The sequence below is a fragment of the Melospiza georgiana genome, chromosome 16 (assembly GCF_028018845.1).
Source record: "Melospiza georgiana isolate bMelGeo1 chromosome 16, bMelGeo1.pri, whole genome shotgun sequence".
Lineage (NCBI taxonomy): Eukaryota > Metazoa > Chordata > Aves > Passeriformes > Passerellidae > Melospiza > Melospiza georgiana.
The window spans coordinates 6,617,229-6,641,150 of record NC_080445.1 but is presented as its reverse complement, the minus strand read 5'-3'; the positions used below and the strand labels follow the sequence as shown (position 1 = coordinate 6,641,150).

At 39.3% G+C, this 23,922-nt stretch overlaps 1 protein-coding gene across 3 annotated transcripts in view; it reads left to right on the top strand.

Annotated features, from left to right (window-relative positions):
* The first annotated feature begins 299 nt into the window (after positions 1–299).
* The window catches only part of TRRAP (transformation/transcription domain associated protein), a 75,436-nt gene continuing 51,813 nt past the window's right edge, over positions 300–23,922 (top strand). For 2 of the 3 annotated variants that reach the window (XM_058035197.1, XM_058035196.1), the window contains exons 1-30: positions 300–316; positions 507–581; positions 1,103–1,253; positions 1,619–1,668; positions 2,595–2,705; positions 3,256–3,360; positions 3,889–3,972; positions 4,713–4,769; positions 5,366–5,491; positions 5,816–5,893; positions 6,123–6,211; positions 7,062–7,158; positions 7,523–7,661; positions 8,158–8,236; positions 9,166–9,400; positions 10,154–10,481; positions 10,594–10,691; positions 11,357–11,551; positions 12,072–12,263; positions 13,652–13,817; positions 15,066–15,322; positions 15,934–16,134; positions 17,949–18,127; positions 19,125–19,324; positions 20,519–20,736; positions 20,857–21,054; positions 21,482–21,742; positions 22,713–22,874; positions 23,185–23,281; positions 23,731–23,852. In XM_058035197.1, coding sequence (XP_057891180.1) covers positions 1,154–1,253; positions 1,619–1,668; positions 2,595–2,705; positions 3,256–3,360; positions 3,889–3,972; positions 4,713–4,769; positions 5,366–5,491; positions 5,816–5,893; positions 6,123–6,211; positions 7,062–7,158; positions 7,523–7,661; positions 8,158–8,236; positions 9,166–9,400; positions 10,154–10,481; positions 10,594–10,691; positions 11,357–11,551; positions 12,072–12,263; positions 13,652–13,817; positions 15,066–15,322; positions 15,934–16,134; positions 17,949–18,127; positions 19,125–19,324; positions 20,519–20,736; positions 20,857–21,054; positions 21,482–21,742; positions 22,713–22,874; positions 23,185–23,281; positions 23,731–23,852 — 4,224 coding nt within the window. In that variant the 5' untranslated portion in view covers positions 300–316; positions 507–581; positions 1,103–1,153. The remainder of the gene's footprint in view (positions 317–506; positions 582–1,102; positions 1,254–1,618; positions 1,669–2,594; positions 2,706–3,255; positions 3,361–3,888; positions 3,973–4,712; positions 4,770–5,365; positions 5,492–5,815; positions 5,894–6,122; positions 6,212–7,061; positions 7,159–7,522; positions 7,662–8,157; positions 8,237–9,165; positions 9,401–10,153; positions 10,482–10,593; positions 10,692–11,356; positions 11,552–12,071; positions 12,264–13,651; positions 13,818–15,065; positions 15,323–15,933; positions 16,135–17,948; positions 18,128–19,124; positions 19,325–20,518; positions 20,737–20,856; positions 21,055–21,481; positions 21,743–22,712; positions 22,875–23,184; positions 23,282–23,730; positions 23,853–23,922) is intronic. The other variant, XM_058035198.1, reaches the window with a different exon arrangement.

Genomic DNA, 23,922 nt, shown 5'->3' with positions numbered 1-23,922 from the left:
GGCCCGCTGTTAGCGGCGGTCAGCGGAGCCGCCGGGGCCGCGGGGACGGGCGGGGCCGGCCTCAGGCGCGGCCCCGGCAGCGCCCAGCCGGGGCGGGTCCAGGCGGGGCCGTGCGAGGCTCGCGGGGCCGGCCAAGGGAGCGGGCGGTGCCGCGCCCGCCTCCGCCCGGGGAGAGGCGCGGGAGGCGGCACCGGGAGGAGGCGGCCGGAACTGAGCTCGGGCGCTTCCGTCGCGCCCATGCGCTGCCGGCGGCCTCCGGGAGCAACAAAGGAGGGAGCCGGGGGGCCGAGGCAGGGCGGCCGCGGGGAGCCGCGGGGTGAGGAGCGGAGCGGCGGCGCCCCGGTGGGGCCCGGGCCTGGGCGCGGTGGAGCGGGGCGGGGGAGGCGGGAGCGGCGCGCTGCGGGCAGGAGGGGCCCCGCCGGAGGCCTGGGGCCGAGCGCGGTACCGGGAGGGCTGAGGGACGGGGTAGACGGCGCTGCGGCCGCTCACGGTGCCCGTGTTCGCAGGGCGGAGATGGGCTCGGCGTGACGGCGCCCTGGCAGCGAGGAGCGACCCGGGCGAGCAGCGCTGCGGCGGGGAAGGTGAGGGCGCGGGGTCCCGGGTTGGCTCGGCCGGGAGCAAAACTGACGGGGAACCCTCAGGGGAGGAGGGAGATCGCCGGTGTCTGAAGCCAGATGTGATTTGAGGTTTCTTTAGGAGCGAGACTGGCAGCCTGTGGCGGCAGGACAGCTGCAGGCGCCCCTGGCAGCGAGTCCCGCAGGGCGTGTCCGAGGGGAGCTGCAGGTTTGGGGCAGAGGGCAGGTGGTGACAGGTGTGCGGTGTCAGGAGCATCCCTGAGCCTGGAGCCTGCTGCTGGGACAGGGAACCGCGCAGAACACGGGAATGGTGCTGTGAAGAGCTCAATAATCCCTTTTATCTATTAGTGCACTCCTGTCACAATGACTGCTCTGCATGCTTGGTGTTGTATTTGTAAGTTAAATGTTACAGTTGTTTTTGGAAAAGGTGGTCCTCTTCAATATGTTAGAAGAATGGATGTAGGCAATGGGATAGCTGCTGCTTACAAGCCATGTAAACTAACAAATACTTCTATATTCTTTTGTAGGTGTGTTGATCTCGATTTTATGTACTGAAAGCTGATCTTTACTCCTCCAAGATGGCATTTGTTTCAGCACAAGGGCCTACAGTGGTGGACCAAACCACTTTGATGAAAAAATACCTTCAGTTTGTGGCTGCTCTTACAGATGTCAATACACGTAAGAGACTATTTTTCCTTGTAAATTGCAGCTGTTCATTAGTTAGTTTCACAAGTGTTGCAGACTTGTTTGGACAGTTGATGAAAGAGACAGTGAAATCTGTCAAATTCACTTTGGAATTTGTTTGAGTTTTGATTTTTGAAGAGGCAAAATGATGAGAAACACTTATGTGAGCCAAAGTGAGTGAGGTGTGTGTGTGTGTGTGCAGTTGTGTGGTGGTTGTTTGAGAGAACTGTGTGTATTATAATTGGGCAGTGATGGCAAAACTGATAAGATCTGATTGCTTCTTTGATCAATGAGTTTGTTGATTTCTTTCATGACCTAGTTCTACACTCACATTTTTCTGCTTGAATTTCCATTTGCAGCTGATGAAACCAAATTGAAAATGATGCAAGAAGTCAGTGAGAATTTTGAGGTAAATAAAAAGATAACCCCAAGCAACAAAACTCCTCTAACTTTCTGCAATGGCAGCCTTTCTTGTGCTTAATGTATATTAATTGGATTTCTGATGTAATGCAGTTAAAATATTAATAGTAGTATCCTGAGACTAATGATTTATATGGTTACAAGTCATTGATTCTAGGTTTGTATTTAGGAGTTAACCAGGTTGTTGAAGAATTACATTTGGACTTAGTGAGCTTTCATTGCTAAATCTTTATTCATTAAGCATTTAAATAAAAGTGAAGTAAGATATTTTTCTTCTATTTTTGAGTGCTATGAAATGCCTGTATTTAAAGCTTTCTTTTATTTAGTTCAAATGAGTATTGTGCTCTTGTGAAACAGAGGCCCTTCTGATTCCTCTGAGTATTCCATGGTGTGGAAGTGAGAGAGGAGTTGTCAGATGCAGAATCTGACATCAGGAGTGGAGATGTCTCCAGTGACATCTTTTGCATGGTGATGGACCATCTTTTTAGATGAGCAGCAGAGAAAATGTGAAACACAAGTTAACCCAGCCTTGTGTTAGCAGAAATTTTTTAGTTCAATACTTAGTTGTTACGTGCCTGTTCTGAAGTTATAGCAAACTAAAATCATTCTTGTGGAGTTTTTTATCTGCTTAAGCTATTTCTGAAACAATTTATCTGACTAAAATAATAGTTTTGACTGCTTAGTCTGGTGATCTGTTAGAATCTAAAGACTTGGTTCTCTTTTCCCTTCAGTAGGGAAGGATTTGTATTTGTTTTGCTATTGTTCTCTTGGAACTCGCGTGGTTCTTCAGTGTCAGCAGATACTTAGTCACTGAATCTGTTCAAGTCTCACTGAAAATGTTTAATAGTGGCTTTGAATGTAACTGAATGTAATCTGTGTGATGTCTATAACTCCCCATTTTTTGTTCCTAATTAGAATGTGACATCATCCCCTCAATATTCTACATTCCTGGAACACATCATCCCTCGGTTTCTCACCTTTCTACAGGATGGGGAAGTTCAGTTTCTGCAGGAGAAGCCAGCACAGGTAAGCTGTGTGGAGCATTTCCTGCCTTTTTGCTGTCCTTGATTAACCTAATGAAATGATTTAAGACTTGCTAAAAATAGAGCTGTCATTTGGAGTGGAACTGAAAAAGTCCTGTTTCTAAATGAGTTACTTATAAACTTTGCGAATCTGGGCTGCTGTGGAAAAGGAGGAAAAGTAGGTGCAATAGAATTAGCTTTCTTACTAAAATATTGCACATTGTTGCAAGTTACTGACTTTACTGAAGGTTAGGAATGAAAGGCAAAAGTTGAATCTTTGTTATTAAATTCTTAAAATTGCATTCCTTAAAAAAAGTCTGATTTTCCAAGTGTAAATTAGTTAAATTTGCTTCATTCACATAGGTGGGTAGTAGGAAGAGTGATGTCTTTGTTCAAGCCTATGTCTACATAAAATAAAATGGCTTTTTTTCTATTTCAACGTGCAGAATTATTAAGCTGAAAAAAATGCTGCAACTAATTGTTGGGTTTTGTGGCCTTTTCAAAAAGTTCTGTCATATCATTATTTTTCCTTTTTTTTTTTTCTTTTCCTACAGCAACTCCGGAAGCTTGTGCTTGAAATAATTCACAGAATACCAACAAATGAACATCTTCGTCTTCATACCAAAAATATCCTGTCTGTGATGTTCAGATTTCTGGAGGTACTTTTCTGAAATATTTTCCTCTGCTTTCTTCATCTCCAGAGTTTGCTGGGGTGGGATTTTCAATAGCTGTGCTGCAGGAATGGGAACACCTTCTATTTAAGCTTCACCCATGCCCCCTCTTACCACCTACAGGTTTTCTGCCTGTTCTCTTCTGCCCTTTAGAAACTTGGATTTTACAAATGCAGGGAGCTGTTCTTATGCTGGGTGGGATTTTCTGGCAGATCGCTGATTCTTGGGAGTTTGTTTTCTGTCTAGGAATTCACAGCATTCTCATGGGAGCAGACCTGATGGTACAGAGTGGTTGAAATGTCTGGGTTTTACTCCCCCAGGGGTAGATTTAATTTCAGCCAAACTCTGGCACTGCAGGGTATCCAAGGAAAACTATCTTGCTCACACAAACCATATTAATGGGGCACTTCAGACTGTTGAGAAGAGCATAATTTTACAGGGTTTTGAAGTACCCACTGAGTAGTTGGAGAATTCAGCAGTGAGCTCATGAAAAAGTTTATTTTTTTTGTTTTCCAGACAGAGAATGAAGAAAATGTACTGATTTGCTTGAGAATAATTATTGAATTGCACAAACAGTTCCGACCAGCAATCACTCAAGAAGTAAGTCATAACTCTTGTTACATGGTATAAAACTTGCTGCCATGCTCTTCAGAATTGCTGTTTTGTTCACCTAGGTTGACTGGTTTGTTTTGCTGTTGTCCTTTTATGTTGTCTGACCTGTTGTGGTAACCATATGTTTAATTTTTTCCCCTTTTTTAAATCTTAAACTGATTTTTAAAAGAGGATTGCATAATGCTAGCACTTGGGGGAAAAACCAAACTGTTAAAGCTTAGCTGTACTTGGTTTAAATGTTTATGGACAATATGAGCAGTCTAAGGAATAAAATTCCCACACAAAGGAAGAGAATGGATGCCCTTTTAGTTTGTAAAGGAAAATCCTGAAAAAGGAATTTACTCTGGTTGACTTCCCCCTGCCTCCCCTCTTTTCTGTGACTCATCAAGGGGAATTTGGAAGTTTGCATTGTTATTCTCTTGCTTTTTGCCTTGATTTTCTCTAGGGAAGACTTATTTTTTTCATAGTAATTATACCTAACAATACTGTATTGGAACTATGTAAAGTTGATAGGTAGATCAGATTCTTTCCAAGTGAAATTTGAATTGATACTAACAAAGCAGAGGGAGGTAGGAGAACACTTTCAGATTTTTTTCAGTTATTATGAAAAATGTTCTGTACTGAGTGGAGTTTTTTACATTTGTACTGTTAATACAGAGATTCTAAAATTGTGGTTTTAAAATTAATTTAAAAAGTTTCTTTATGGTAACTGACTTCTTCCTTCCTAGATTCATCATTTTTTGGACTTTGTGAAACAGATTTACAAGGAGCTTCCAAAAGTAGTGGTAAGCTTTTTATTTCTTAAATCGCCCTTGCTATAGTCAGAAAACAGTTTTTATTTCTTAATTTTATCTCTAAAAGATACTGACATAATTATTTTTCATGTAGTGATACAAAGTAAATATAGGTTAGTGAATCCATTTATCAAAACTATGTCTAAAAATGGAGACATTCAGATTTTGCTTTGGAAAACCTTGTGTTTGTGGCTCACTGTTAGTGGTAGGAGAAGATGGAGTGAGCTGGAGTTGTGCAGCAGGGTGAGGTTGGCTGCAGTGCTCTCCAGGTACCCAAATGTGTCTGTTTTTGAGGGAAGGGTGAGGTCATGAAGGGAGGCTCCAGTGTGATGCTTCCTCCCTGATACAGAGTAACTCTTGGGATGTTTTCCTTTAGCTCCTCCTCGGCTGGGGCACGTTTTCTGCTCTGTCTGGAGGGGAGGTTGCAGGGTGTGTGTCTGGCCTGGGGAAGATGCTGCAGTGCAAACATCACTGCACAGAGGAGAAAACTGCTCCGGGGGAGAATTACTGGGGGAGTTCTGAGGAGATGGATGGCCTTTCCTCTGTCACTGGCATTGTGGTATTTTCCTTCTGCTCTTTGCTTGTAGAATCGGTACTTTGAGAACCCTCAGGTGATTCCAGAGAACACCGTTCCCACTCCTGAGATGGTTGGCATGATTACAACCATTGTGGTGAAGGTGAACCCAGAGCGAGAGGACAGTGAAACGAGGACAGTGAGTGTTCTGACTGCTCGTGGCTGGGGGACTCTGTAGCACAGACCACAGATCATAATGCCTGGCAAAAATAACAGACTCTATTTTGGCTTGTTTTTCTTATCAAAACTTTTCTATAGAAGCTGATTGAAACTTTCCAGATATTTTCTATGCAGCTGTAATGACAGGATTTTTATTTAATGTAATAACCAATGCTTTGTGTTTGAAAAATGTTATTGTTAAACATAGTGGTACTAAAATGAGCAGTTTCTGTAAAAATGTGTTTTACATACTGTTTTGAATTAATAATTAGACTGTTTATAAAGCATGTGTTCTTTCTTTCAGCATTCAATAATTCCCAGAGGATCTTTATCACTGAAGGTCTTGGCTGAGCTACCTATTATTGTTGTTCTCATGTATCAGGTTAGTACACTTCAGTATTTTGTATGTAAATACTTAATTACTGAACAGCTCATGAAACTTCTGTTGGCTATCATATTAGCAAAAATGAATGTGATATACTTTTGAAATTAAAATATCATCTAAAAATAAAGCTGGTGAGATGTCTTAATTTTTTTTCTGATTAGCCCTCCAGTAATTTGCTGCAAGTGTGACTTGTGAATTTTTCTAATAATACTTTCTTTTTTTTAAGCTCTACAAACTGAACATTCATAATGTAGTAGCTGAATTTGTGCCCTTGATTATGAACACTATTATAATACAAGTTTCTGCTCAAGCAAGGTGAGCATTTAACAGTATTTTGATGATATTTGAGATAAACTACTTAAATCTATCATTCAATATTGCTCAAAACATTTTTGTCTTCTATCTTGTGATTTTTCATTGTAGTCTTATGTTTTTAATCTCAAAAGTAGCAATGATTATTTGACTAAAAAATACCAAGGTTCTGTAGGTGAAGTTATTGGCATTGTATGTCATTGGTAAAGTCCACAATTGTGCAGTAGGTGCCAGTTTATTATTTGATAACAAGTTGTTTTTAAGATAGAGTTTCTGATGAAAATCCACATTGTCACAGACAGTGATGAAGACCCTGGGAGTGTGGACATTTGCATTGTTTAATCTTTTTCCATGCCATCAATGATGGATCTGTGCTCTTCAAGGTGTAGCTTACATGAAGCTTTGTGATGTGTCAGGGATAGGCACTGCTTCTCTGGCCTCAGAGAGGGATGCTTCTAAAGAGCAGCAGGTGGTTCTGGTCAGGGCAGTGGGAGCAAGATCTCTGCCTTTCCCTGTCTGCCTGGATGACCTGGTTAAGTGGTTGGAGCTTGAGAGAGACAGACAAGTCTGTGAGAGGGAATATTGCCTGGAGAAAAATTGGCCCCAGTTAGGGGAGCTGAGCCAAATGTGTGCTGCTTTGTATTGGCTTGGCTTTCTGTAGGAAGGTGCTGCTGGGAATCTGAATGGCAGAGGTCTTGCTGAAAATGGGCTCTTCCAGAGAGATTGTATTGTTTTAAGAAGCAAGAACTTCATTACAAGATGATGTAATTTGAAACTTCACTGAATTTTCTGAGTGGAGGTACTGAAGAGGAGGAGCAAAATTGTAACCACTGTTTGTTCCCTTTAATTTCAGACAGCATAAACTTTATAACAAGGAGTTGTATGCTGATTTCATCGCTGCTCAGATTAAAACATTGTCTTTCTTGGCTTACATTATCAGAATTTACCAGGTAGGATGAATTTTTAATACTTTGGTACTTATTGCATCAGGTTTCCAGTTGCTTTATGGCAGGCAAGTGACCTGCATGACTGCAGCGCATCAGGGGTTGGCGATGAGAGCATTTGTGTAGAATATCTGGAGATGGAGCTGCACTTGGTTATCCTTTCAAAAGTATTCTCCTATGAATACGAAGTTAAAATATGCCATCCCTCCTCCCTGGGCATTTATGGAATGACTACTGTGTTTTAGTTTTAGGATTAGATTTTTCAAGAGAAACTAGTGAACTTTAATGGAGCGCTATTTTGCAAATGTAACTCCAACCTTAAGAGTAGGACGTTGTAGTAGTTGTACTCATGTTACTCCTTTTATTGTAGGAATTAGTGGCTAAATATTCTCAGCAAATGGTAAAAGGAATGTTGCAGCTGCTCTCCAATTGTCCAGCTGAAACAGCACACCTCAGGAAGGAGCTCCTGATTGCTGCTAAGCACATCCTGACAACAGACCTGAGGAGCCGTATGTAGCACTCTTTATAAGTGTACCTGTAAACTGGAAAGATTTCTGCTATTTCTGTCAATTTTAGAGGCAGATTACTTATTTATATTGGACTGTCACAAGATACCAGGCCAAATGGAATTGTTGTGTGCAGGGTTGCCCAATTTGTCAATTCCAGTAACTCATTAGTTATATACAAAAAGTTTTTTAAAGTTGTAAGTAACCTGAGCACTTTTTTCTCTTTGCAAATATAATTGGCTTTGACTGGGTACTGCAGTGTTACTCAAGGGGCAGGTGTCAGTGGAGTAGACAGTCACAAGAGATGGTTTGAAAACTTCCTTGTAAATGCTACTGCCTTTTAGAAGCTTCAGGAATTAATTTGTGGATAAAATCACTTTCTAACTTCAGGTTTAAATACTGAAGTTAAGTAGTCTAATGCTTAACTATCTTATTTTGATTATTTCCTTTGCCAGTTGTTGTGTATGGCTTTTTCATTTTTCTGTTTTCTAAATTGTAGAGTTTATTCCATGCATGGACAAACTGTTTGATGAATCTATACTGATTGGCTCTGGATACACTGCCCGGGAGACGCTGAGGTATGAGAAAGTTCAGAGTAATGATCTGAGTGCCTGCCAGGGCTGCTTGAAAATCATTAATATTTACAGCAGCTTCTGTGTAGGGTCCTAAATCTTTGCTTCAAATAACTAATTTTACTAGATTGTTTTATTGGCAGAGCTTCTGCTGCTGTAATGGTGGCTTTTGTTTAACACTGATGGCACAGCATAGTAATGTGAGTGTAGGACAAAATAAGAAAAATGGGTGAATGAAGATGATTTCAGTTTTTTGAATTGTGGAGGACAACAAAAACAGGGGAACCAACTCAGTATCTGCCCAATATTTCATGAAACACCATAAGTCTTATATCCAGTGTAAAATCTGAATGAGATTTAAACTCTTTTGTCAATGAATGCTTTAAAACTAACTTCTTTGCAATTGAAAAAATAAATGGAGAGAATACCATTCTGTGTCTTCAACAGTCTAAATTTTAGGTGAGCTTGCTGACCAAATTAGTATCTGAACTAGGAGAATGATTTCTTTCTGTGTAGTTATCAAATGTACCTTACTGACAACATGTATTAGATTTAGAAGTATTTTCTCTGCTAGAATAATTTATGATTAATTATGAAACAGATTACCAGCACTGCTCAAAATGTGGCTAAACATGCATGTTAACTGCATGTAGATGAAAATATGTAGTAGAATGTTCTGCGGTGAAGGAAGAAAGATCAGAGAGGCAATACCAGAGTTGTGGGATAGATTGATGCATCATGGGTTAAATTGCACAGCTTAAAATTTCCTCCTGCAACCAAAAAGGCCTTGTGAGCTCTGGGTTTGCATATGGAAATAGAAAACTTACATTGAGAAATTTGGAAGTACCTCCAGGCAGTAATTATTTGTTTAGTCAAATTGACACCATTTTTAGTTGTGCTCAGTGTGTTTTCCTCATTCCTTGTTTTGGCTGTAGACCCCTTGCATACAGCACCCTGGCAGACCTGGTCCATCACGTCCGGCAGCATTTGCCTCTCAATGACCTCTCCCTGGCTGTCCAGCTGTTTGCCAAGAACATTGATGATGAATCCTTGCCAAGCAGTATTCAGACCATGTCTTGCAAGCTCCTGCTAAATTTGGTAGACTGTATCCGGTCTAAAAGTGAACAGGAAAATGGAAATGGTAGAGACATCCTTATGAGAATGCTGGAGGTATTGATCTGTTTAAAGCATTTGATAATTGCTTGGATATCCTGTTTTGTAGTGTGTTGTCAATCACATTTTACTTTCTCCTTTCTTCAGAAATGAGAATATGTAGGAACAGCCTGTGTACTGTATTTCACTTCAATTCTTCAGAGAAGGGCTCTTTAAAATGCTCTGCAGCTGGGGTAATATCTCAAGTGTAGTGGAGATGCTTTGTCAACTCGGCTTCATTCAGTGGCTAGTTTCAAAGCAGGAAATTGAATACCTGTTTCGAGTAGCTTGTTTTTTTTAAAAATAAATTTTTTCTAAATTTTAGTTATAATGTTTTGTTGGGTAGGAGTATGCTAGAATTGTATTTTTTAATGCCTTCTGGTTATGGGTGTGCTTTTTGGTGTGGTTTGTTTTTTAAAGCCCTGAAAGAGGATATTCACACAGGTCCATGGCATGGCACAATACAATCTGTACAATTATGAAGACCTAATGATCCTTTTTAAGGGTCTTCATATGGAGGTTTTTTTTGTATTTTTGAAAATCAAGGATGCACTAATTGTTCTAAGAGGGCAAACTAGTTTATTGATACATTTAAAAACATTTGCTGTCATTTGAATGATTTCAAAAATACCTGAAAGTTTTATTAATCTCAGTATGCTGATTTGAAATACTAGTGCTCTTAATTTAAGATGATTTTTGAAGAAATAAATTATTTCTTTTTCTTTCCTCCCCCTCCCTGCTGTTTGATCTGCCTCTCCTCCTTTGCCTTAGGTGTTTGTTCTGAAGTTCCACACCATAGCCCGTTACCAGCTCTCTGTCATTTTTAAGAAGTGCAAGCCCCAGTCCGAGCTCGGGGCGGCTGAAGCCGCCTTACCTGGAGTGCCCACAGCAGCAAATGCAGCTCCTGTTCCTGTCCCATCTCCTGCCCCAGCCACTCCTGTGGCCCCTGCACCTGTACCTGTGTTTGAAAAACAAGGGGAGAAAGAAAAAGAAGACAAGCAGACATTTCAGGTCACGGATTGCCGGAGCTTGGTGAAAACTTTGGTCTGTGGGGTCAAGACGATCACGTGGGGCATCACCTCGTGCAAAGCTCCTGGTGGTAAAACTGCATATTTAATTGCATTTATCTTTCATAATTCTGCAGAAAAAAGCCTCTCTAGAGTGAAAGCAAATAGTATTTTTAATGCTGAACTATCTTATTCTTCTTTCAGAAGCACAATTCATTCCTAATAAACAGTTGCAACCTAAGGAGACTCAAATCTATATAAAACTGGTAAAATATGCAATGCAAGCATTAGATATTTATCAGGTATGTAACCTGCCCACATAGCACTTCTATTTGTACAGTTATTGTATGTTAGATGTTTTAATAAGGATTTATTTGTCAGATAAAACACAGATTATACATATAGTATATTTTCACTAAGTCTTTAATTGGGACCACAACTGTTGAGAAATGCTCAATATGAAGAATTAATTTCAAAAGTGAATTTCAACGTACTTAGTATTTGCAAGCTACAGATTATTTTCTCAACAGCCATTTTTGTCTGTTCATGCAGGCAGGTCAGACTGGAAATAATAGTCTTTCATGTAGTGAATTAACTCTTTCTTTGAAAGAGCTAGTTTAGCTAAAAGTTGAAGCATTCACGTGTCTGTGTTTGTCTTCTGTAGTTACACAAAATACTAACGAAATGTAAATGTGTTTGACTGGGTATTAAGTAATTTACAAATCTATTGATATCTCCTACTGTTGCCTTTCTCTATTTCTAACTTTTTAGTTTTAAAATCTGTTCTGAAAACACTCAATTTTAGGATTTTTGTCATGGTTGGCTCTTGTACCCAATTTTTACTTGTGTGGGGCTTGCATGTAAAACCCATAAAATCTCAGTTACTTTCAAAAGCTATTTTAAGAATGATGGAGAATAAGCCACTCAAATTCTGTAAGCAGTGTATGTTTTTTCTCAATTGCTGTAGGTGCAAATAGCAGGAAATGGACAGACATATGTTCGAGTAGCAAACTGTCAGACAGTCAGGATGAAAGAGGAAAAGGAAGTTCTGGAGCATTTTGCTGGTGTGTTCACCATGATGAACCCTTTAACTTTTAAAGAAATCTTTCAAACTACTGTTCCATACATGGTGGAGAGGATCTCTAAAAACTATGCTCTTCAGGTATGTTGGTGTTTAGTTTTTGAATTGATGATGAACAGCGTGTAGGAAAGGGCTTATGCCTTGAGGTACATATGACTGATGTAGAATTAAAAATAGTAATTTTGACCTTAGCACATGAGATTTAAAGCAGTCTATATAAAGAATAGTCTATGAAAATAATTTAAAAATGGATTTTCAAAAAACTTTACCTAAGTGATTCAATACAAATACGAACACATCAGTTTAGAAGATATGAATGGACTTCATTTTTGGAAAGTACTGAACTTTGTGGACTTGTTTTGTTCAGCTTGTTGTGCTAATGTTCTGCTGTTTTACAAATGCAAATCCTATAACATCCATTTAAAATTCAACCTGAAACAGCATACATTGTTGTTTTCCACTGAGGACAAACAGAATCACTTGGGTATCAGTGGAGATGGGGAAGGAAATTTATTTTAAGGTTTTTTTAATGGATATTGCATTTATCCTTTTGTTCTTTTTATTACAACAGTAATAAGTTCTTTGTGGTTTCCTTTTATAGATAGTTGCCAATTCTTTCTTGGCAAACCCTACTACCTCTGCTCTCTTTGCAACCATTTTGGTGGAGTATCTTCTGGATCGTCTGCCAGAAATGGGCTCTAATGTGGAACTCTCCAATCTGTATCTCAAGCTGTTCAAGTTAGTCTTTGGCTCAGTTTCACTATTTGCAGCTGAAAATGAACAAATGCTGAAGGTAAAGGTCATTTGTTTTAAAAATAAGTCTGCTTTAAAAACAGCACTCTTAAGAGTTTTGCACAGTAACATTTGACGCACTATTTGTGACACATCTCCATTTTTTTCCAAATTCCAAGTACATTATCTTGTTTATATGAGATGGTTTCTGTGAATATTTTCTTCATATTTGAAACTACGGAATGATGTACTAATTCTGAGTATAAATGGCTGATACATGACTGTGGTCTGTGATTGCCATAAGCCCATGTAACTTCGTGGTCAGGACATGCATAAATTCTTGCATATTTTCTCCCTTTGTTTCTGTATTAACTTAAGAATTTTTCTTGGATTGAAATCAGTTTTTTGTGTGTTGGTGAATCTTGTTCACTCATGTCATATTCAGTGACATATACCTCTTGAGTTAGATTTTTCTATGCTCTTTAGAAGCCTGGGCTTGAGGAATGCTATTCTTTCTACTGACAACATATTATGTATTCCAAGAATCTATTTATGTTGATGAGATCATCTCATTATTCAGTGAATTTAGAAATGCTGAGCTTGTAGCAAGAGTGCACTTCCCTCATAAAAGCAGCAGCTGCATGTATCTAGAAAAGACATTAAGAATTTAATGAACACTGATTGTTCTCTCATACTTTCTCTTTGTTTTTTTTCCTTGTACTTTGTACCAAACAAAATTTCTGATACAGGTAACTGTAGAAAAGAGTGGGGATTACCAATTTCCCAGAATCTTTGAAAACTAACAGTAATATAAAGCAATATTCATATAATCTTGCTTTAAATCATGCAATTTGTCATCACAATCAAGGTCATTTGGATTTTATAAGATGTGATGAAGTTTAAAGAGTGTAATTTACTACCTTCACAGTTTCATGCTTCTGTTACTTTTTTTTGTTTCTGTAGGATGAATGGTAGGGGCCTTGGGCAGACAATTTAATTGAATGATGAAGGCTGTTTGCAGCATTTGCATAGCAATGTAGAAAGCTTTTTAGATGTTAATAATATCCAGACACGTTGCTGTTTGTCTCTAGTCCATGAGATTACTGGTATTCATCAACTATTTTTAATAAATCTTGTAAGGTGTTCATGTCCTCTGCTCTAGAAAGGCCACCAGTTCCATAGCCTGTTTTACTTGAGAGAGTTTGTTTTCAAAATTAAATTTCAGCATTAACAACTAATGGTGAAATTAGATCAGGGGCAAATTAATATTGTTGAGTGTCCTCTTTTCTCATTCTGACACCTCTCATTTCTGCTCCCCATTCCCAGGTACTTGAGAGGAAATATTTTCTTGTTGTGTCAGATTTGCAGAATCTCATGCTAAACTCTTGTACAGTCTGATGATGACAAAATTGGTACTTTATTAATCTTCAAGCTTTATTTTCTTTATAGCCACATTTGCACAAGATTGTGAACAGCTCTATGGAACTTGCACAGACTGCCAAAGAGCCCTATAACTATTTCCTGCTGCTCAGAGCACTGTTCAGATCTATTGGAGGAGGCAGTCATGATCTGTTATACCAAGAATTCTTGCCGCTGTTACCAAACTTACTGCAAGGTAGAACAACACCTTCTTTCCCTGCCCCAGCTTCTGATTTTTTATGTGAATAGTAGTAATAAAGTTATGCTATGTAGTTGAAAACCCCTCAAAACTAAAGCCCTACCCCTCACAAGTAGCTTCTGATTTTGAGTTTAGTGATTGATTTAAATACCTTGAATGTGCTTATTTTCATTTACTATCAGCTGCTTCAGGCTCCATAGTTTTGGCTGCTTCACAATTTATGCTGCTTGTTTTTCTTCTTTTAATTGTGGGGCTGTTGGGGTTTTCTTGTTTGTTTCTTTTACTTGTTTGGGGTTTTTTTCAATGGGTAACTTTGTTGGCATAAAACATCCTGGGGATGAGTGAGTAGGTGAAGCAATGCTGCCAGGCCACCACTGGTTTTGTGGGGAGAACATGGCAGTGAAGCTCTGGCTGTTCTGCAGTTGAGGGCATGTGTGTGCACCTGCAAGGGCGTGATAGAAATTCAAGATAGTGAATTCAAATAGAAATTCAAGTAGTGCCAGACTGCAAAAAGAAATGGAAATAACAATCAGTTTGATTAATTGAGCATTTATGCTTGCAAGAACTGTGTTCCAGAAATACTGAGGGTCAGCAAGAAAATGTGGAGAGCTGCTTAAACCTAAGGATATGTGAATCAGAGTTGTTGCAGGACTGTAGACTGATTCAGATCTGCAGCTTTAGGGATAGTTTTTTATGTAGTTAGCAAATATATATGTTATCAATAAATCATTATGTAAAACTCATGCCAGTAGATTTATGGAATATGTGAAATCTTTATGGGGAGAAAAATCACTTGGGGAGTATGCTTAGTCTGTATGGGGCAATTAATGCTCTTGAACTCACTGAATGTTTTTTTCAGGATTTGAAATATTTTTCTTAAAAAAGTTCTGTGTGGGTTTATTTTTTATTGTTACAAGGCTGAGGTTTGAGTCAAATTATATTTTTTCCTTTTCTATCTGCTGTATTCAAATGCTGCCTTGTTGAGTCTAGTATTAAACTATAAAATATGCATAGATGCTTTTTCTTCTATATGTGTGTACATAAAAAAGCATTCACTGCTTGACATCCTTAGATGTAAGTTAGAATAATGAATGGTATTAATATTTTGTAAATTCATTATTTACAAAGCTGTAAGCTCTACAGTGTCTAAAAACATCACATTCTCCTGAATTGAGGAAATAGCAATTTTAAACAGCAAACTGTGGACTTTTTCCTCTGAGTATATAACTTATCCATAACTTTCAGGACTCAATATGTTGCAAAGTGGCCTTCACAAGCAGCACATGAAAGACTTGTTTGTGGAGCTGTGCCTCACTGTGCCCGTCCGTCTGAGCTCGCTGCTGCCCTATCTGCCAATGCTCATGGACCCCTTGGTGTCAGCCCTCAATGGATCCCAGACCCTGGTCAGCCAGGGCTTAAGAACTCTGGAACTGTGTGTGGATAACTTGCAGCCTGACTTTCTGTATGATCACATTCAGCCAGTTCGAGCTGAGCTCATGCAGGTAAATGTGTTGTTTCCTGTTAGACCACAAGAGGTCACTGATCTGCTGAATACCATCAGAAATTTGTGTGGAGCTTTGGTTACAAAAACTTGAAAAATCTGCCTTGAATCCTGTACCAGTCTGATGTGAGTGTAGAAGGATACTTGGTGTTGTGCTGTTAAGCTGAAAACTATGAAAATTTAGAAGGGAATGAATTGTTGCTCCTTTATACTTTGTTAAATGATTACACTTCTTTTGCTTCTATATTTCATAACTATTTCAAAATTCTGAGCTTAACTCAGTTTAGCCTTAATTGGCCTGCTTTTTTAATTACCAAAGTTGTTTAATATTCATCATAAACATGAAACCACAGTCCAAGATGGTAAAGATTTTGTAGTTGATGACTGTAGTCTAATCTAAAACTGCATTTAGGACAACCTTGTTACAAAGCACTTGGGCTGTTGTGAACTGAGACTGCTGATATTCAACCTTGATAAGAGACTTATGCAGGGTCAATTTCCCAAATACAAGAATAAAGTGTTTTCCTTGACCTTTTAAGTTACAACATGAAAAATGTTGGAGTCAGATTTTTTTTTTTTTACCTGGCCTACCCATGTACCTTAAACCCCCAGGCTTTGTGGAGAACCCTGCGCAATCCTGCTGACAGCATCTCCCACGTGGCTTATCGTGTGCTTGGGAAATTTGGTGGAAGTAACAGGAAGATGTTGAAGGAATCACAGAAACTACAATATGTGGTCACAGAAATCCAAGGACCCAGTATTACAATTGAATTTTCAGACTGTAAAGCATCCATTCAGCTCCCAATGGAAAAGGTAAGGGCTTAAGTTACTTTCAGTGCTGAGAAACTGCCTTTAAAAATATCTGTCTGGAAGTTCTTTCTAGATTTCTTCTATAAACTAAGATTTCACCCCCAAAATAACAGATATAGGCATGCTGTACTGCTCTTACAAAGTGATTGCAGTATGGGCTAAACTGGCCCAAATAAATGTTTTCATAGAATGGGTAAGGTTGGAACTTCTGGTATATTGCTTAGGTTAGGAGCAGGAGTCTTATCCAAAAGTCCCTATTTTCTTTTTGAAATGTATCAAAAATTTACTGTAGAAATTCTTCAGTGGTGATTATTCTCGTGACTCCAGAGATTTGGTTTTGTTTGCTGTCTCTAGAAGCACTTTGTACTGTACTGGCTTTCATCTGGCAGTCACGGTGTATCACAAGTGCTTAGTTCTCACTAATTACAGCAATCTAATATCTGAGAGTGAAGCTGGATTCTGAGATAATTTGGTCTGTAGAGTTTTAATACTTACCTTTCAATTAGACTTTCATAAGTAGATACCATCTGAATGTAGTAAGCAATTTTCTTCACAGGCAGCTGGCTCTCTGGCTCCATCCAGCCAACAGGCTTAAAAATAGCTTGGAAAAGTGATTCTTAAAATGCAGATTACTGATTTCTCCACTGTACTGAAGCCGATGAATTGACTACATATAAATATTGTAGTTGCTGACATTTACCTGTCCTGCCAGGTTTAATTCAAACTTAATTTTCCAAAAGATTTGAGCATCTAACGTTGATATGGAGCAATCTGCAGCTGCTCAGTGTTGACCAAGAAAGTGTTATCTGCTGAAGACTTTGTATCTATGAAAAGGAAATGTCAAAGTACAAAGAAAAAAAAGGTGGAATAAATTGAAAACAAGAAATCATTGTTTTCTTTTAGTGCCCTGGTAGACTTTTGTGGTCTGTCCAGAACTTATTTTTCTTTTCATTGAGATGCTGTGATAAAAACTTGGGATGATAAGTTAAGTAAGTGGAAATACCAAGGAAGGAAAATGCCCACTTTGTAGCAGGGGCTTTTTCTGCATAAACTTATTAAGCATGGATGGTTAGATTTAACTTGCAATTGATAATTTCTTTTTTCATGCATTCCAGAACAATTTTTACAATTTTTGCATTTTTTTTTTACTTAATGCCCATCACATTTATCTTCCTGTCTTTTGTGGGAAAAGGATAGAAATTAGGCAGTTGTGCTTTTATGTATTATCTCCATATACATAAGCACAAAATAAAAATTTCTCAAAGAGATGTATTCCCCTTTTTTAATCATCTTCATGTCTTAAAAGATTGATTTGAATTATTCTCAAATGTATTAAATCTTGCAAAGGAAGAGTACTATTTCCATTAAATAAGTGGTGTTCAGAAGTTGCTTACAGGGACGTTTCATCATGCATGGAAAGGTACCATTTATGTATGGGTATAAATGCATTGTATACATACAGTATAAAGGGATTTGACACAGCAATTATTGCTGAAGGGAAGACAAGGAAAATTTCTTTTTGGGAAAGGGGAGGGACACAGTGAAGGTTTATTTCACTCATAGCTTGAAATGCTTTCTGACCATGGAGGTAAATGTGTCTGCCATGAAACTTAGCAAGTACAAAAGCTCAGAAAATACCATGGTGTTTTCAAGCCATGCTCTCAGACCCTCTCTGCATTTCCTAACTCAGGCACACCAGTCTGTGCCTACTTTGAAAGCTACTTTTAATATATATTAATGATTCCATTCCCTTGATTAATGACCTTATGGTGAAAGCCAAGAGTAAGGAGTGTGTGGGTTCTCTTGTTCCGTTGCAGGCCATTGAGACAGCCCTGGACTGTCTGAAGAGCGCCAACACGGAGCCCTATTACCGCAGGCAGGCCTGGGAGGTCATCAAGTGCTTCCTGGTGGCCATGATGAGCCTGGATGATAACAAACATGCATTGTACCAGCTCCTTGCACACCCCAAGTATGACAATTCTTTAAAAGTAAATGTGTATGTAAGATTTATGGTGTCTTTGGAGCAATCTAGCTTAGAGACAGTGATTAGTCTATGCTATTCATGGGGTTTTTGGCTGCTGGTGAAAAGGAGTTTTGTTAGCATGTTTTTTAATGCCAGTGACATGTTAATGTTTCACAGTTTAATTTTCTTCCCCTAATTACAATCCTGTGTATAATCTATTACATATGATCAATGTGATTAATTTTAGTTTCATTTATTTAAATAAATGGAATATTCTGGTGCTTAATTGTATTTTAGAGATTAATTTAGATTGTGACATTTTGTATGTACATCTAAGCTTTTACTAAAGTGAAAGACAAAATTCAGCTTCATTTAGTGACTAAGCTATGGCATAGTCACACGCAGCCTCTGTTTATCTTGGTGTGGGAGCCTTTTATTAGAGCTTTTCTTACATATTTTGCAGTTTTAGTCATTGATATTTCACGAGTGTATTGCTTTTAGACAACTTTAACATCTTTGCCCAAGAAGTGTGGGCTGACTTTGACTTTTGCAATGTAGTAAGTGTAGCTAAAGAGCATAGTAGCTTTCACAGGTTGGGCTTGTTAGACTTGACATAAATATAGCTTTGCAATGAATAAATTTTGTTGGGCAGTGATTTGATAAAAAATGTTTCAATAATTCAAGATTAAAATCAAATGTCATTTTAAAAAAGGGAAAAATGTTAAAATATTGAAAATGACATTCTGTAATTGAGTTGCAGTGTGATGCCTGTATACCTATTATTGTATATACGTGGCTTCTTCTGAACCACTGGCTTTAAATGTTCCTGATGAAATTGAGCTATCCATCATGCTGGAGACCAGTGGCTGACAAAATTAATTCGCGCTGAGTGGACTGGTCTAACTCTATCAAAATGAGGGGAAAACAGGAGTTGGAGAAAGAGTTGGATATGGAGAGCAAACTTTGAATGAACTTTGAGCTGGGGGGTGCTGTAGTTCAGGGTTCTGTTGAACGCAACCTTGTGTTCCAGCTTCACAGAGAAGTCCATCCCCAGCGTGATCATCTCGCACCGCTACAAGGCCCAGGACACGCCGGCGCGCAAGACCTTCGAGCAGGCCCTGACCGGGGCCTTCATGTCGGCCGTCATCAAGGACCTGCGGCCCAGCGCCCTGCCCTTCGTGGCCAGCCTCATCCGCCACTACACCATGGTGGCCGTGGCTCAGCAGTGCGGTGAGTGAGGGACACAACTCTGGGGGTCCAGGGGAGCACAGCTCAGCGCTGTTACACACACTGCAGTGAGTGAGGGAAATGGCTCTGGGTGTCCTGGAGAGCTGGGCACAGCTCAGTGCTGTTACACACACTGCAGTGAGTGAGGGGGACACAGCTCTGGGAGTCCAGGGGAGCTGGGCACAGCTCAGTGCTTGTACACACAGTGTGGTGAGTGAGGGGGACACAGCTCTGGGAGAGCTGGGCACAGCTCAGTGCTGTTACACACACTGCAGTGAGTGAGTGGGACACAGCTCTGGGAGTCCAGGGGAGCTGGGCACAGCTCAGTGCTTGTACACACAGTGTGGTGAGTGAGGGGACACAGCACAGCTCGCTGCTTTTACTCACAGTGCAGTGAAAGAGGGGACACAGCTCTGGGTGTCCTGGAGAGCACAGCTCCGTGCTTGAACACACAGTGCAGTGAGTGAGGGGACACGGCTCTGGGAGTCTGGGGGAGCTGGGCACAGCTGAGTGCTTTTACACACTAAAATCACAATATTGCACTTCCTTCTGGGTAACTACACTGGAATTTTATTTTAATTCTTTGGAGCAGTGGGAATTATTAAACAAATTTTAGAAAGCAATCAGTCACCTAATAATGCTCTGTAAATGCTACAGCAATGAAATAACTGCAGCATGGAACAGCTTATACAGTTACAGAGCATTTGTGTAACTTAATACTCACAGTACTATTTGCAGATGGTCTTTAATTAGGTTGTTTCCAGTTGTGGTTTTGAAGGACCTTTAGGGGAACTAAGTAAATGTTGGAGCATTGCAGTGTCTTATATCCAAGAAGAAAACTTTTTGTTTGGGCTGTATGACAAGTAATTTGGTAAAAAGCATATTATGAGCATATCACTCTTCATTATCACATTAATGTAACTGGGATTTTTATGGCTCCTCAGTTTTAATTAATCTTCTTACAGTGCATAGTCTAGTGCATAGAAGAAGATATTCAAGTAGATGTAATCTTTTTTTCTTCTAGGAGTGATGGATGCCTTACAATCCATTTATATGCAAATAGGCACAGGGTTTACTGGTTTTGCCATCAGCTAGTCCGAGGAGTAGTAAAATCTAATTAAAAGACTATTCATATTGAAATATCCATTGTTTTATCTTTATTTCCCCTTCCCCCCCATTCCCTGTTACAAATTCCAGGTCCTTTCTTGCTGCAGTGCTATCAGGTTGGGAGCCAGCCTAGCACAGCCATGTTTCACAGTGAAGAAAATGGGTCCAAAGGCATGGATCCCTTGGTGCTTATTGATGCCATAGCCATCTGCATGGCATATGAGGAGAAGGAGCTCTGCAAGATAGGAGAGGTGGCCCTAGCAGTGATATTTGATGTTGCAAGCATCATCTTGGGTTCAAAGGAAAGGGTAAGATTTTTTAAAGTGTATTGAAATGATTGAGTTTCAGCCAATGCCATTTTGCTTCTAAAATTTTGGAGGCTATCAGTAAGCTGAGGAAAGGAAACTGATCAGTTTCTTTGTTTCCAGGCTTGTCAGCTTCCCTTGTTTTCATACATTGTGGAACGTTTATGTGCTTGCTGCTATGAACAAGCTTGGTATGCTAAACTAGGAGGTGTTGTGTCCATTAAATTTCTTATGGAACGGCTGCCACTGATCTGGGTCCTCCAGAACCAGCAGACTTTCCTGAAGGCACTTCTCTTTGTTATGATGGACCTAACTGGAGAGGTATGTCATGAATGAATTTCATCAAATAGTGTGGGGAAAATTTCTGGCCTTAAATTCACGCAGGTTGAACTCTTAGTAATCCTGATTTTGCTGAATTTCAGAATGCATTTTACCTGCAAGAGTTAGGGAATTCTAGTTATTTTAACTCAAACCAAGATCTGAAGTTAGGAATGAGGTCAGATTTTTCCACATAACTTTGCTGAAGTTTTTGAGCTTACACTTGCTGCTTTCAGAGTAGAAATGTACAGGCCACATGTAGATCACAAAAGAACACAGATTCACTGCCTCTTATCAGAGAATCACTAAGCTTAGTTGGAAATCAAAATCCCAGGATTCATCAAAATCAAATTCTAAGTTGATGAGTAATGCGTAGATTTGTGATCTTTGTTCTGTACTTAGCTGATAAAAATGATCTCTGATGCCTCAGGTTTCCAATGGAGCAGTTGCTATGGCAAAGACCACATTAGAACAGCTCTTGATTAGATGTGCAACTCCTTTAAAAGATGAAGAAAAAACAGAAGAAATCCTTGCAGCACAGGAAAAGTCTTTCCATCATGTCACACATGACCTTGTTCGAGAAGTGACCTCTCCAAACTCCACTGTGAGAAAACAAGCCATGCATTCCCTGCAGGTGCTTGCACAGGTCACTGGCAAAAGTGTCACAGTCATCATGGAGCCACATAAAGAGGTAAGCAGAAATATTCACTGAACTGGAGCTTAAAGTTGTTTTCCAGTTTGGATTTGCAGAAATGCTTTCTTGGTATGTTTTTGCACACTAATGAATTAAGTTCATAGTGCTTTGATGGCATATGTTTTTCATTTGCTAACTTTTGTTGTTCAAACATACACAATGGCTAAAGCCCTACAGAGATTCATACAGGCTCTGCCTGACTCTTAGCCAGTATTTATACTGTCTTCAGGTTGATTTACTTCCTTAAATTATGGAGCAGGTCTGCTCATCCTGCCACCAATCAGACATAGGCTAGGCCATATAGGCGCTAGATTTTGATGCTCAGTTTTGTTATTCTCTAAATATGTGGCATTATTGCTATGCCTTTCCTTATCCAGAAAGAGACTATAAACTTCAAAGCTGGTTGAAATAACTTTTGGCTGGATACTCCTTAAAAGTGATATTGTTTGGTCTTTTGAAAGATAATTGAATGCACGTAAGTCTTAAGGGCCATGACAACATTCCAGATTATGCTGAGAAATTCCCTAATTGGTATCTTACTTTGCTAAAGCTGTTTAATGAGGAAAGTGGAAAGTTGATGGAATGGAAAGAAGTTACACAAACTTTTTTGGTCTTCTGATGTTTTAGGAGCTTAAAATATTCTTGTTTCTTGACTGTTTGAAATGCTTCACTCTATGAATTTCTTTGTTGTTCATGATGTTGTGTGAAGTTATTAAATATCACAGATCTGTTCACAGAGAATATGTATTAATTACAACTGCTGCACTGATTTGTGAACTGACTGTGAATCAAAGTAATTCAGAGAATTACTTTTCCTCTTGCTTAATTTCTTTTCAAGACACATCTGGAGCCACAATAGAAAATGGATAGAAACCTAGAGCCATGACTAATGGTGTCTTCTCAGTGGCTGGGTCTGTGGGCTCATTTCAATAGCTGCTAATTCAGTAATCTAAATTCCATCATGTAGGTACTCCAGGACATGGTTCCCCCTAAAAAGCATTTGCTGCGGCACCAACCTGCAAACGCCCAGATTGGCCTGATGGAGGGAAATACATTTTGCACAACCCTGCAGCCCAGATTGTTTACAATGGATCTGAATGTTGTGGAACACAAGGTTTTCTACACAGAGGTACTTTGTTTTTATGTTCTTATCTTTGAATGTAGATGCTTCTGTATGATGACATGAGTACTTTCATTGTTAAAAATACATATTTTTCTTTGTGCATTTTAAACTTTGACTGAAACACAAGAATTTCCCTTTTGAAACATCAAGTGAAGTGTGCTTTGCCTGCAGCAGTCAATGCAGAAGATCCTCTGGTTTTGAGTTAAGACAAAAACAAATTGCTGTGGATGAAAAGCTGTCTGTAAAGGTGGGGGTGAGATAGTGGTGTTTCAAATGTGAGTAGCAATATTAAAATGACTGTTTATTTTTTTCCTAGTTACTGAATTTGTGTGAGGCTGAAGATGCTGCCCTAATGAAACTACCTTGCTACAAAAGTCTTCCATCACTTGTACCTCTTCGAATTGCAGCCTTAAGTAAGTAAAACCTCCTAAACAAGGTTTGATGCAGTTAAGTGTCCTTGTGAGCAATGGGCAGTCTGCTTCCTGAGATCAGCAGAAAACCTCAGCACTGGAAGACTGATGACTGCTCTCCTGAGGTTACAGTTTAATGGAGAGAATAATGGGAAAGTATTGCTGCCTTCTTAATGACTAGAATTCAGTTTTCTGAAAGGAACCCAAAATATTTTAAGATTAATTATGTTATAAAGCATTAGGAAAACTATGGAATGTTAATAGAATTCTCTTTCTTTTACTATTTTATGATGCCTGTTGATTTTGGCAATGCATACAGTACTTTAGCTGTCTGCAATGTGAGATGACATAAAAAGAAACTATAAGAGAAGCAGTGTAGAATTAGGGTTTATTTTCTCCTCTCCTTTGAAATTGAGTTAACAAAGAGAACAAATTTACTTTGATATTTGCAGATGCTCTAGCTGCCTGCAATTACTTGCCTCAGTCAAGAGAGAAAATCATTGCTGCACTTTTCAAGGCACTGAATTCAACAAATAACGAGCTGCAGGAGGCAGGAGAAGCATGCATGAGAAAGGTGACTGTATTAAAACAACATTCCTTTTGAGGTCATTGTTCTCTCTGCTTTACTTCCCTGGTACAAGATT